General features: G+C 37.2%; 1 protein-coding gene and 1 long non-coding RNA gene across 2 annotated transcripts; both read left to right on the top strand.

The window, feature by feature from the left end:
- Positions 1 to 4,348: 4,348 nt before the first annotated feature.
- Positions 4,349 to 10,944, top strand: LOC119557604 (proton-coupled amino acid transporter 1). Its single transcript, XM_037870407.1, has 6 exons — positions 4,349 to 4,633; positions 8,087 to 8,226; positions 9,024 to 9,384; positions 9,452 to 9,903; positions 9,973 to 10,145; positions 10,206 to 10,944. Exons 1-6 carry the CDS (start codon positions 4,622 to 4,624, stop codon positions 10,460 to 10,462), a joined length of 1,395 nt encoding a protein of 464 aa, XP_037726335.1. The 5' UTR covers positions 4,349 to 4,621; the 3' UTR covers positions 10,463 to 10,944.
- Positions 10,945 to 12,176: 1,232 nt separating this feature from the next.
- Positions 12,177 to 12,665, top strand: LOC119557593. The gene is made up of 2 exons (XR_005220111.1): positions 12,177 to 12,330; positions 12,407 to 12,665. It is a non-coding gene; the product is annotated as an uncharacterized LOC119557593 (long non-coding RNA).
- Positions 12,666 to 12,901: the final 236 nt, after the last annotated feature.

Raw genomic sequence — 12,901 nt, 5'->3', positions numbered from 1 at the left:
GTTTGAATACTCGTTACTCATAGAGTAAAAGGGTATATTGTGTTCTTGACAAAGTTTGATAAAGGCAGAAGAAAATGTTCACGATTTCTGTCCGTCTGTATGAACACTTAAATATCGGAAACTAAATGAGCTAGCATTTGGGACTAAGCATGCAAATCATAGAAATCGATATCGAAACTCTGTAGAGACATATATATCTATACATATATGTGTTCATTTATAAAGAAAAAAATTTCTCAATCGAACAATTATTTCAAAAGTTATTGAAAAAGTAGGATTATGAAGTATTCTAGAAGGTTTAATTCTAAATTTTGAATTTCGTGAACTGCATAATGGGTATCTAAAAGTCGAGTCAATCGACCATAGAGTTCCTTCTTGTTTTTTTTTGTGTGGTGTGGCCGTGGCATTTGTGACCCACTTAGGTGGCACCGCTTTTTGCCTTTCTGGAGGATCAGGCGGTGGAGGTGGGGCCAACAGGTCGGACTTGTCCGGCGGTGGGTGGCTGTGGGGGAGGGGTTCGGGCTCAGGCTCTAAGAGCCAACATTAAATTGCTGGCGATGACGACAATTCAATCCGATGGCTCATCCGATCACCCAGCTGTCTTTGGACTGGAATGGAATGGCTGGACAAGGCAATAAATTAAAGGAAAATTGTCATTAGTATGTGGGAAACAATTATCGGTTGTAGTACATTGGTCCATCGGGGGTACAAGTCCCTGTTCGCAAGCATAAGCAATGAAGCATAGTACAAATTAATTTATTGGTATTAAATTAAAACAAAATGTTAGTAAATAGCTTAGATATTAAGATCCTGTACTTTGAATAAAATTAATACTTTGAATACAATATGATATGATATGATATATGATTTTAATTATAATATATCTTCTGGTGTTTTTTGTAAGATAGTTTATCTGATGACACAGCATGCAATTTCAAAATTGAAAATCTTAGAATTTGGTATTCTTAGATGGTTTCTATAGATACCACCTTAATTTTGGTGTATTTAAACCGCCTGGCATATAATTTCCCTTTCAGATAGGGTGACAATGGCGGGAAGTGACTTGGAACAGTAGCAGAATGAGTTAAGAGATCGAGATTTCCGTTTCGGATACGGCGACAATGTCTTAATCCACAGCCGACTCTTTAGATCTTTCACTTTCTACGCATTCTGCAATTAAATATCATATTTTTTGTTTTCATAATTTTCTGCCGACTTCTTTTTTGGCTTGTTGTTGGTGACTTTCCCCAAAGGGGCGGTGACCCCGCCCTAAAAATCAGGTATGTCTATCTGTCGCTGGGTAATTACCAGCACTAAGACAATAATATTCTCTGGTTATTCGTACCTACTGGAGCGTTACTAAAAAAACGTTTAACGTTTCAAGACAACGGCAATTGACGAAAACGCTTCGAAAACGCCTCAAGCGAATAAAAGGGGGACTGTCCGTATGACTTTTAATAACAATAATCCAGTGAATAATATAAACAAAAGCCGCACTCGCTGGGGAAAGACAACGAAATAAAAGCAAAACATTTTTAATTGCAAGTTTTCTTTTTGGTCGGCGATCTAAACAGAAGCCAAGCATGTCAGGGGTTCCACATAGATGTCTAGATATCGAGACACAGTACTTCCTATATATGTAGGTATAGCAGAAGCAGAACTACCTGTTTTGGATGAGTTAAGAAGTTGCAAGACTTAGTGCGACGCTAAAAGCGAAAGTCACCAGGAATTTGAATGGTGGTTACATTACTTGGGGGGTATTCAAAGAGGAAAAGAATACCTTTCGATTCTAATTAATCTTTCACTATACCATTATTCAAAGCTGTTTGTAATACAGACTATCATTTGACTCATAATATTGTTTTAAATTTAATTTAACCTTTTTTGTACCACATTCCATAAAATGCTGTTTCAGCAACAGAACGCACAACAAATAAAATTATGTGTTTTATGTTTCTAAAATATTGGCACGCGATAGTGGAAAATTTTCACGTGCTCTCATAAATTTAGCTGTCTTAAGAGAACTATATATTTATTTATACACAGCTAATGGAATGTTCAACCCACAAAAGATAATCCTGCTTAAAATGATACAAATATTGAATAGATAAAATATTTTTGCAGCTAATTCTGAATATATTCGAAATCCATCAGTAGAAGTTCATCGACATTTAAATGAAAACAATACATATATAATTTACCAGCTAGCACATTTCATTCCATTTTATTATTTTGTCATGTTTTGTTTTGAAAGAATTGAGAATTGCAAAAAGTATTGAATTGCTGCTGAACATTGAATACCCTATGAATATAGGAAGTTTTGCTTAACACATTGGTTTACAATTTTGCAGAATTTTTACATACACATAAAGATGTCTTAAGTTATTTAAAATTAACGATTTAATAAAAATAGATCTCTGAAACTAAATTTTGTTGAAATACTTAATGCACAGTCTTATATTTTATAGCCTCATCTTTTGTCAAATGTGTTTATCTTTCGTGAGAGTATTACGTATATACATTTTCGATCCAAATGCGTTCTGGCTAGATTGTATTTATCATTGGGTCGGCTGACCCAAAGTGCTATTCTTTTTATAGTCAATTCCACCCATCATCCGAAGAAAAGGCGAATCATGCCAAATCAGAGGACAATGTTCGATCTTGTGAGGTGGCTAGGCGTATATCTATGGGTTTATGGTGTGTCCATCCATTTTCAAGGCCAGGGACAGGGTCTCAGGGTTGATCTGTCGCTTTTTTGTGTTCCGAGGCTGCCGCCCGTCAATTGAGCGATCTGCTCAAATAGTTGTCGTGTGTCCCGCAATAGAACCCCATGGAGGAGAAATGCACTGGAAGAAAAGCGAAAGTGCCAACTCTGACTTACAACGCAACCAGAATTCCTAATTAAAATATTATATTTAAATTTTACTTTTTATTAACTTGTACTTTAAATTTTAAAGTGGAAAAATATTCAGTGATTTTAAAAAGTTCTTTCATAAATGTTAAACTTCTTATTTAAGTCTGTTGATATTTTCATGTTTGTATTTTCAAACTATGCAAAAGCGTTTTCTTGCAATTTTAAATCCATAATATTTATCTTATATTTTTGTTAAATAAGGCAATATTTTTTGATGTGCACATTTATTAATGGAATTCTTCGTCTCCCACCGCCTCTGCCTTTTGCTTTAAATGATTTTTATATAAATCAATAATAATAGAGCACAGTTTGAACGGAACATCATTGTGGATTATTTCTTAAAGTAATTCTAATTTTATTAAATATCATCCCAGTTCGATTGGGGTTCTTAATTACCATAATGTAAAATGTTGATGATTTAACTTTATTCTTTAGCTTGTAAACTAAGATGAAAGTATTGTTTTTTATTTTAGCGTAAACGAATAGTATAAAAATAATTATTCATAAAATTAAGTTAAAGTCTCTCCTGGTATGTTCTTATTCGAATTGCTTAATTAGTAAGTAGCTAAGCTCTTAGTTCGTTATCTTTTTGTTACTTATTTATTCCATTCATTCATTGACTTCATTCACTTGTGGCGGCGCCACCTGTGGCTAGCTATGGGAACTATGTAATTTAATTATACCAGCTGATCGACAACCTGTTAGCAGCCCTCTCTTTCGCACTCCCATCTGTCGAAATTTTTTATAATAAGCCAGCAAAGGAGTGAGCGAGAGAGAGAAAAAGAGGTGAAATGGGTAGATGCGCTCTTTAACTTGTACACTAGCAGAAAATTCGAACACTATCATTTGTTTCTAAATTAGTAATCCCAAAAAAAAATATTTGGTAGCTATATGAAAAAATTGTAAATATGTTATTTTGCACAAAAGGTTTATCATAATTTTTATTAAATTATTAATTATGCTTTTAAATTAATTATAGTTTGTAGCACTGAGAATTAAATTTGATTTGGAAAAATGATGTTTCGGAATCACTTGTTATTAAAGTCTAAGTATCTAATCTTTTAAATACCCTAGGTATTTTTGTATTTTAATTATTATTTGACTATATATTTTATGTATTTTTAAAAATAAAATATTTTTGAGTAAGGAATATAATTAAGCATTGTTTTTCGACACTTAAAGAAATTGTACAAAATATATTAACAAATAATAAAAACCAATCTTAATGTTTTCAATGTTAAGGCATTCAAAACAAAATTCCCTTTGCTAGATGCTTTCTTATTTAATTAATAACTCTTTTTTAATTTTGACAGCAATCCCCAAAAAGCTGGTGATATTTCGGCGAGTGTAGCGCCACCTATCTCACTCCCACTCGCTGCCAGTCCGAATAACCAAACGATTGTCGCCGATTTGCCGGTCGTCAGTCTTGAATTTTTCGTGGAGCGATTAACACACAGTGAACACAGATCGCCAAAGGCTAAAAGGCCCAGAATCCGACCGCATCCGCATCCTCAGCAAAAAATAAATAAATAAAAGACAGACAGCACAAATCGGTGGCCCAATGCTGGCTACGAAAATAAATCATTAAGATCAAGAACAGGCAAATTACGTGTGTGCTTTCTTTACTTTTTTTTTCCGTTTGTCTTGCCTAATTTTTGACCGACTTCGGGGACCAGAACCACTACAGGAAAATCGAAGAGCCACAACATGCATGCCGAGGTGTGTAATTAAACTGCAATCGTTAAATTTAAGACACATGCCTAAAAAAACGAAAACCCAAAACGCAAAAGTGAAACCCAAATAAAAAACCGAAAAAGAGCCAACAAAAAGCTGACAAAAATTACGACACACAACAAAACGAGTTAATTTTGCCGGTTGTCGAACAACAACAAAAACTCAAAGTCAGAAATCAAAAAATTAAAAACCAAAAGCACAGACAACTTCTTTTGGTAAAAACAAACAAATTGAAGTGCAAAGTCAGAAAAGGAAAAAATCAACAAATGTTTTTAGACAGCTGTTGCATTTTTCTTGGTCAAAAACTGAGGGGCGGGCAGAGTTTTTTCAGGGGGGTATTTAATAGCGATAAGCCAGTTTAATAACAGCAATTTGTAAATGGAATGTGGTAAAATAATATTAATGGAAACTCATTAGGTATGCAAACAATTGTATAAACATGGGAATGAAGAATGATGATTAGAAGTTTGGTTTTTAAAGGGGATAACAACTAATGACATATAATATTATAACAATATCTTCAATCATTTCAAATAAATATACAAATACATTTTCTAGATATTTCGAAAGGGTCTTATGAGTGTTTCTGTTCAATCAAACCGTTCCTAAAATTCTGAATGGAGTTTAACTGTATAAATTAAAATCCAATTAATTAAAGACCTTATATATAAAGTAAAATCCAGTAAGCAAAAGACCATATAGGACTTAATTTTTGCTATCACCGTAAGCCTTTAATTTTGACATCAACTTCCGTTAAATGAACCCTTTGATTAGTGCGAAATTCCTGCTTATCTGATGGCTTGGATTTATGGAGGTGCTGTCACTTATCGTCGATGGAAGATTACCAATGATTTATGGCTTCGAACAAAAAACCCCTTTTAGCTCATACCCCTGAATTTTGTGTAGTTACGCCTGAGGTGCTTAGTCTTTTTTGCCGCTTGAATATGCAAATAATGGAAAATGAAAATTCACACACTTTTATGCATTTGCCTGATCAAGGTCAGAACTTGTTCTGGACCAGACACCAAGCACTATTTTACATTTATCTCTATCTATACGCTTGTACACTCAGCTAAACATTTTAAGGAAAACCAAATGTTATAGAATATATTTAAAGAAAGTCTTGTTATTAAGATATTAAATTAAAAAGCCTCTTTCCTTAATTTAACTTATTAAATATAAGAAAAATCAAAGCAAATATCTCTTTTTATGGAATTTTTTTCCAAATGCATTCGTGTGGCGGACAAAAGCTTTGCCAATAAAGGCCAATCAAGGTTCCCTTTGAGCTTGCCAGATTTCCGGCAACATTAATAAAAGAGAAATTAAACATTTTTGTGTTGCTCCCAAGTGCAGTGAACCCTCGACAGACAGACCGACCAATACAGGCCCCGTGGAAAATTTTCCACTCAAAGATATTGCTCAATTCAAGAAGCAAAAAAGTACAAAAAATACAAAAAAAGAAAGGAAATGAGACCGCACATAAATAATATCAGTGCGGCCCTGTTGACAGTCTGCCAATGGGGGCTGCCCATGGGCCAAGAGGGGGTGTTTAAGAGGGTGTCAGGGGTGGACCACACCACGCACTTGAAGATTGTTCTATCTGGTGTTATCTGTCATCAATTGACGGCATGCCAGTCTGCTTGTCCACGGCAGAAGTCTGGTCTAGATTAAAGTTGAAGCTGTTCAAGGGTATGCTAGTGGCCCCCCTTTCCCCCCATACCCCTGCCCACGCCCATGGCCTACCTCTATAGTTGTTTCCTATTTAATTAGTGACTGAACACAAAAACCTTCTCTCGAAGGTCGACTCTTTTTATACCCTAAAACAGCCATCTAAATTATAATATATAGTATATAATATAATATATAATATATATACACAATACTTCTCAAATTTATTTCATGTTAAGACATAGGATATTGAATTAGATTAACATTAAGAAGTGTAAAGCAGAACTAGGCTATTCGAAATATATTACCAACAATAATCCCCAATCACTCAAAATTCCTATTACAATCCCAATGCCTAGTGGGCAGTGTAGGATCATAACAATTTATAGTTACTTTGTCTTAACTACTTTAACTGCCGATAAGAATTAATTGTCTAGATTTACACAAGGTTTCAGGTGAACTATGAGTACCCTTTTAAATATCACGTATACGTCAGGGGCGCCATGTCCTCCAGTTGATTGCGTATACCACTTGTGGGACGATAATCTAAACGTGCTTTTGAGAGGGGAGACGAGAGGCAGGTGATACGCAGCGAAAGCAAAATCAGTTTGATAAGTAACTCGTTATTTACGACACTTAAGATGCACTTAGACACCTTCATAGATATAGATATATTAGGTAGCTGGCAACAGGGATTGAAAAACACTTTCTACAACTTAATTTGTAGTCCAACTGACAAAGTGGCAGTAAATCACTAGCCATCTATCTCAATTAATGCATCATATGTTCAATATTGCAGTCATAATTCGTTGATAACAACTTATTGACGGTGATTTAAATATTGTGAATGAACGTGGGTTTTTCCTATGACAGTTACAAGTGACTTATGAAATAAGTATCGAAAGAACGTGACAGGATTCAATTACATGGCACGAATTTCAAGAACATTTTATAAATGAGGCATATTTACAAGCAGGTTTCTTTCTTTATAGTCAAATAAAGGCGTTCAAAAAATGTATTAATGCTTTTGTTTTGAATTTCTAGGGTTTTTTTTAGTTGTATCATTTTTATTTCTTACTCATCATCGGAGTTCTGACAACGCAGTTAGCAGGTGTCAATGTTTTATGACAATGTTAACGCATTTTCGAGATTATCGGAAAATTTCAATTAGACCCACTGAGCTTCGATGTTCGAGGCAGGCACGTGCTATATACGTAGATATAGATATCGGTTGGTCTGTTGGCAAACGTTCGGGTGTCATCGAAAGGCCACTTATCTAGCCGACACTATATATAGATGAAGATATAGATAGCATTTAATTTGCTTTGTATTTGGCTTTTATGAATCCGTTTAATTGCCTTTGATTTAGTTTGTGGCCTTATTTATGGCCCTAACTATCCCGAAACATAGGCATTCTTATCACTGATGTAGGGAGAACTTTTCCATCTGTCGCAGTGATGGAAAAGCCCCGATTAAATTTATTACAGTATACTTAATTGTCCAGTCATGTGGAATTAAATATGTGCACGAGTTGATCTGTGATTCCCGGATAAGATCTCCGTCTATGAACTTGATCATGGAGACTGACAGGCGGAAACACTTGAGAGGCTTGCGTTTTTATCGGTCAATTGAAAACCATCAACAGTCAAATCGAGAAATATTATCCCTAAATGGTGTTTCCCTCTCTATGCATTTTAACTTAATTTTAAGGCCTTTGTTTTTTATATTAATTGTCGTCCCTTCTCATCAATCAAAAATATAACTTTAAAGGCGCCAAAAAATCAGACTGTGACAGTTCCAAAACAGGAAACTGTGGTTGAAGGAGCGGCAGGTGAAACAGCAGGTGGAGGTGGAGCAGCCAAGGTCGCCGAGAAAGAGGATCACGATGTGGACTACCATCCGCCTACAAGGTATGGCTGCTTGTGGAAAATGCTCGATTTAACTTTGCTACTTCAACTGCTTGCTCATCGTAAACGAATTTATAAACCTACCCAACCAAAAACCTGCAAAATTCATCACAACTAACAGAAGCCTCACCTGTACTAACCTTTGATCTAAGCTTAACCACATGCTTTAGCTTAAGATAAAATAACCATCTAAGAACCTTACTCACCTGCCAACTCCTAAGCTAATCCTGAATTTCTGCTTTAACCAACTAACCTTGCTACCGAAAATAGTGCTGCCTAAATCGATCCCGCCTCCCAGCTATAAACCAACTAATATTAATACTGACAACCAGCAAAAGAAAAAGAAATTAACCACGTTCCTGTAATGAAAAACGACATCGAGCAATCCTTTACCCAAAAATTTAACCCGATTAATCCCAGCTTTAAACTATTTCATCAATATATAATGAAAATATCACCGATTGCAACCCATTACCTTTGATCCCAACAATATCTCTCCCCACGGAATACCTATTGAATCCAAACAACCACTCCTAAACCCAAGATGATCAATGAAAGAAATCCTATAACCCATCTGATCCTATTCTCATTCGTCCTTGCACGTAACCTTTGCTAAGGTCTTGAATCCCATGCGAAGTCTTCACCAGTTGTAACCTACTAACATTGATCCCAACGATAACCCTGCGAAATGCCATGACTAATGGATTTACTATATCAACCCGGCAGTGAACAACACCTAACCCAATTCCCCCAACAAAGAACCCAAAATCCAAAGATGATCTGTGTTCCTATAATTCAAGCTACCTGGAGACGATTGTGCACCTGTTCAAGGGCAACATTGGACCCGGTCTGTTCGCCATGGGGGATGCCTTCAAGAACGGAGGTCTACTGGTGGCCCCACTTCTAACCATTGTGATAGCGGTGGTGTCCATCCACTGTCAACATGTCCTGGTGACCTGCTCCAAGAAGATGCGGGATCTCAAGGGAGATACTGTGTGTGCGGATTACGCGCAGACGGTGGAGCAGTGTTTCGAGAATGGTCCACCCAAGTTAAGGGGCTGGTCCCGAACGATGGGACGTCTGGTGGACATATTCATCTGTGTGACCCAGTTGGGCTTCTGTTGTATCTACTTTGTGTTCATTAGCACGAATCTGAAGCAGGTGAGTTGTGGTTATGGAAACAGTGGATGAGATGAGAGGAAACTGAAGATGGGTTACATTTTCGAAGATCCTGCAAGCCTACGACATTGACATGAACGTCCATCTGGTGATGCTGCTGGCCTTTGTGCCCGTGCTCCTCAGTTCACTGATCACGAACCTGAAGTGGCTTACCCCCGTCTCGATGTTCGCAAATGTTTGTATGATCCTGGGACTGGCCATTACCCTGTACTATGCTCTAAAGGACGGACTGCCGGAGGTGGAGGAACGCGCCCTCTGGACGAACGGCTCCCAGCTGGCCCTCTTCTTCGGCACCGCCATCTTTGCCTTCGAGGGCATTGCCCTGGTGATGCCGCTGAAGAACGCCATGCGAAAGCCACACCAGTTCGAGCGACCCCTGGGTGTGCTCAATGTGGGCATGTTCCTCGTCTCCGTCATGTTCATGTTCGCCGGATCCGTGGGCTATATGAAGTGGGGTGAGCAGGTCGGAGGCAGTTTGACCCTTAATCTGGGTGATACCATGTGAGTGAGGGGCCTCTGGGGTTTGCTACTTAGATCATCCGAATCCATGGAACTTTTGGTCATCCACAGACTGGCTCAGTCCGTCAAACTGATGGTCTCCGCTGGAGTTCTTCTTGGTTATCCACTGCAATTCTTTGTGGCCATTCAGATTATGTGGCCCAGTGCCAAGCAAATGTGCGGCATTGAAGGACGATCGCTGATCGGAGAGCTGGGCTTCCGCACCTTTATGGTCCTGGTGACTCGTAAGTATCCGCCTTGAGGGACCATTTTAAAATGGGGAAACTCACAAGGTTCTCCTGCAGTTGCCATCGCGGAAATGGTTCCGGCCCTGGGACTTTTTATCTCGCTAATCGGAGCACTATGCTCAACGGCTCTGGCCTTGGTCTTTCCACCCGTCATCGAGCTGATCGCTAGGAGTGAGCTCAACAAAGGACCGGGCGTCTGGATTTGCGTAAAGAACCTCGTCATCCTGGTGTTGGCATTACTGGGCTTCTTCACTGGCTCCTACGAGAGTCTCAAGCAAATTGTTAAGCACTTCGGGGAGGAAGAGGTGCACTGAGGAGATACATCATTTTAGAGGAATTTTCGAAAGCTTGGGATCCCCATCAACGACCTCACGAGTGGAGAGTGGACCTGAACCTCGCTGAAGACAATCATTATTATATCGAACATTAAATACTAGAGAATCTTCCAAATTTAGTTTCGAACTACCCAGAGATCGTCTTCACAATACTATCATCATAAAAGAGCTGACGATCAACAATAATCAACAAAGGATCATCAACGATTATTCACCCCCCTTGCCAAGGAATCTAATTGAACGTCAGAGTTCCAAATTTTAAGTAAAAAAGATGAGGAAACAGTTAAGACGCCTGAGACGAACAATACAGGAATAAGAAGCACAAGATCATCAGTATATAGTCGATAGTCGATCAAACCTCAATATCAAAGCTTTAGTTAAAGTTAATGAAAAATCGAACCGCAAGCCATAACAAATAATGTAAACAGAATCACCAAAAAACAAAAATCAGCATCACAATTGAAAACATTATGGAGCGATATAATAAGTACCTACCTTAATTACTTACATACATAAAAACATAACATGTTTGCGAATTTATTATCAAAAAAAATACCCATTTATATACATAAATACATATCTAAGTGCCTATTTTTTAGTAAGCGTGCAGCGCATTTTACTTATTATAATTGATTATTTTTTTTATAGATATTAAGTGAGAATAAACGATGCGACGTTCGTTTTGACGTCATCGCAAAATGACAAAAAATTGACAGATATGATTTTTGGGGTTTCAAGTACTTGAAAAAACAATGCTTTGGATTATTGTTGAATTTATTGGGGAAAGAAAATATCAAGAGAATAGAAATAAGGAAAAAATATGTTAAGTATTCATAAAATACTGAAATAAATATACTAACCCCTTCTCTGCGCTTCTCAAGGAATCCACATAGGTCAATTCGAACCATACGCGTTGTGGTAGTCAAATTATGCTTAATCATGCTAAAACATGCTTAATCATTCTTAACCACGTTATAATACTGAATCTCAAATCGAATGCAGGTTTTCGCCAAGAAAAATCGTGCGAATAATAGTTATAAAATAAATAAGATGAATACAAAAAAAGTTGCGGAACGGGTTCTTTGAGAAGTATTAAGCTGGCAGCGATTATAATTTCGCTCCAATGCTTCAAATTAGTTTTGACATTGACCTCGTTTCGAAAGAATCCATAAATTGTATTTCGAAGTATATCGTATTTCAACTTTCGCTTTCATCTGGAGGAAACTGGTTAAGAGCCATACCGGGAATCATATCTCGGGTTCTATCTCCCTGTATGGGAATTACACTAATCTAATCCGATCCGAACCAAATCAATCTAATCGAAACCGTTTTGCCAACGACCTTCAACTCAGACGATGAATGGAACTGCGGGCAATGTCGTTGGATATGCATAGCGGAAGTCAGGGGCGTCCGAAAATAGGGGTACCAATAAAATATTAAAATCATAGATTATATATACATAAATAAGCGTAAAATAATAAATAAGTAATTTTAAAAATATATTTTTGATTAATTTTAAATATTTTGTTGGAATACCTTTGAAGATCTACGACCGAAATAATATTTTAACTATCTTGTTATAATCTAAAAGATATATTAACCCTGGGCGGCGTCCCTGCCGTTCGTTATGCATTTGTTTTTAGTACCCCTTATATAATCCAATTGCTGAATTCCGTAAACATCGATCGATCGATCGATCGACCGGTTGATTGGTAAAAGTGAGATGCAGCAGCATATCGGAGAACTTTGATTCCGTGCAATTCATTTAACCGGCGCTTCTTCAATCAAGGCGGTAAATTTCCGTGCGTCTTCGATTGGATGGCCCCAGGGGGCTGCTGGGGGTTAAGGTAAAGGTGTAACGATCACGAATGCGGTGCGCTCAACGATACATATAGTATTTGTAATATTCATGCTACGCTTAAGAATTCGATGCGATGGGCACGTGCGGGTTTAAAATCAAGTCGAAAACCGAATTCCGGAACACGGACGGATCCTTGAACCTGATCGAACCACTTCCTGCCGGTGGAAACCCCCGACCACAACCCTTTTCTTTATAATACACATGTATATCAGTACCCATTGTCATGACGCAATCAGCGTTACGAATCCAACATTGTACTCTTAAAATACACTTGAATAGCCGACAGAGAGAAAATAAATAAATTAACTATCTTTGAATGATGAATGACAACATTTTTACTGCCCATAAATGTACGGAGAAGTCGTACCTATAAATAACTAGAGATTGTTTAGGTTTTTTTTACAAAACCTATTTATTTGGGAAAATAAATGGATAAATTTTAAATACTCGGCTTCTGGGCCACATTTTAAATAATAATAACTATCTAAAAGCTCGTTCGCTTGTAATCTTATTATAAGTATATATTACTTTTCTTTTTATAAATAGACTTACTACAC

This window comes from Drosophila subpulchrella, chromosome X, assembly GCF_014743375.2.
Source record: "Drosophila subpulchrella strain 33 F10 #4 breed RU33 chromosome X, RU_Dsub_v1.1 Primary Assembly, whole genome shotgun sequence".
Lineage (NCBI taxonomy): Eukaryota > Metazoa > Arthropoda > Insecta > Diptera > Drosophilidae > Drosophila > Drosophila subpulchrella.
Note: the sequence above shows the minus strand (reverse complement) of the source record. Positions and strands in the feature narration are given on the sequence as shown.

What these genes read in the sequence shown, in the direction of transcription:
- LOC119557604 (XM_037870407.1), top strand. An exon ending in GACTACCATCCGCCTACAAG is followed by an intron (nt 8,227 to 9,023) that starts GTATGGCTGCTT and finishes CTATAATTCAAG; the next exon opens with CTACCTGGAGACGATTGTGC. An exon ending in CTTTATGGTCCTGGTGACTC is followed by an intron (nt 10,146 to 10,205) that starts GTAAGTATCCGC and finishes GTTCTCCTGCAG; the next exon opens with TTGCCATCGCGGAAATGGTT.